Source organism: Penaeus monodon, chromosome 25, assembly GCF_015228065.2.
Source record: "Penaeus monodon isolate SGIC_2016 chromosome 25, NSTDA_Pmon_1, whole genome shotgun sequence".
Classification (NCBI taxonomy): domain Eukaryota; kingdom Metazoa; phylum Arthropoda; class Malacostraca; order Decapoda; family Penaeidae; genus Penaeus; species Penaeus monodon.
Window position 1 is genome coordinate 39,822,860 of NC_051410.1, and position 774 is coordinate 39,823,633.

Consider the following 774-nt stretch of genomic DNA (forward strand, 5'->3'; position numbering starts at 1 on the left):
TTCCTTATGTAAAAAAAAAAAAAAACCATATGCAAGTAAAAAAAACTAAGAAGTTCTATTCACTATATCATGAAAGCATCTAATATCTTTAACGGATATGATGTGACATATGATGTGAAGCATAACATCCTTGAACAGACTGTATTTACCAATGATATACTTTTAAATTGCATCAATTTGTAGTATAAACATACAATTTTAACAGACTCTAGATAAAAGAAATAGCAAAGTAAAGACATTCAGTCAGTGCCTCTTTAACCATCCAACTTTCATGGCATGAGCTGTCCTCCAAAATGATAAACAATGGAAAAAAAATGACATTCATATACTGCTGCTTACTCATTGCCTCCCGCATCATGCCTAGTAGGTTCAGCCTTGATGATCATAGGAGCCAAATTCATGATGATGCCTCCTTCACCTACATCATCTAAATTCCAGAAACCTTCTATGGGGAGCAAATCACATGGAGGTTGAGAATCTGTTGCATCAAGCACGAAGGTCTCCTGAAAGTCGTCTGTCATCTTCTCACAGACCCATTCCTGAATAAAAGTAATCAAAATAGTGTAAGATATAAAGCAAGGGATATCATTCTGACATTTCACATGTACAGAAACTGCACAATAATTATTCAATTCACTTACTCATATCTTCTTTCTTCACTGCAACTTAAGAAATAATAATCTTGGCAATGTCAATATCCTCAAAAACAGAAAACACTTAGTTCCAGCAACTTGAAAACTAGAAAATTTAGAAGAATATCTACTTTTTTGGGGG

General features: G+C 33.9%; 1 protein-coding gene across 1 annotated transcript in view; it reads right to left on the bottom strand.

Moving 5' to 3' along the window:
* The window catches only part of LOC119589256 (Fanconi anemia group D2 protein-like), a 52,010-nt gene that overhangs the window by 5,782 nt on the left and 45,454 nt on the right, over positions 1-774 (bottom strand). The window contains 1 exon segment of the mRNA XM_037937872.1: positions 340-539. Coding sequence (XP_037793800.1) covers positions 340-539 — 200 coding nt within the window.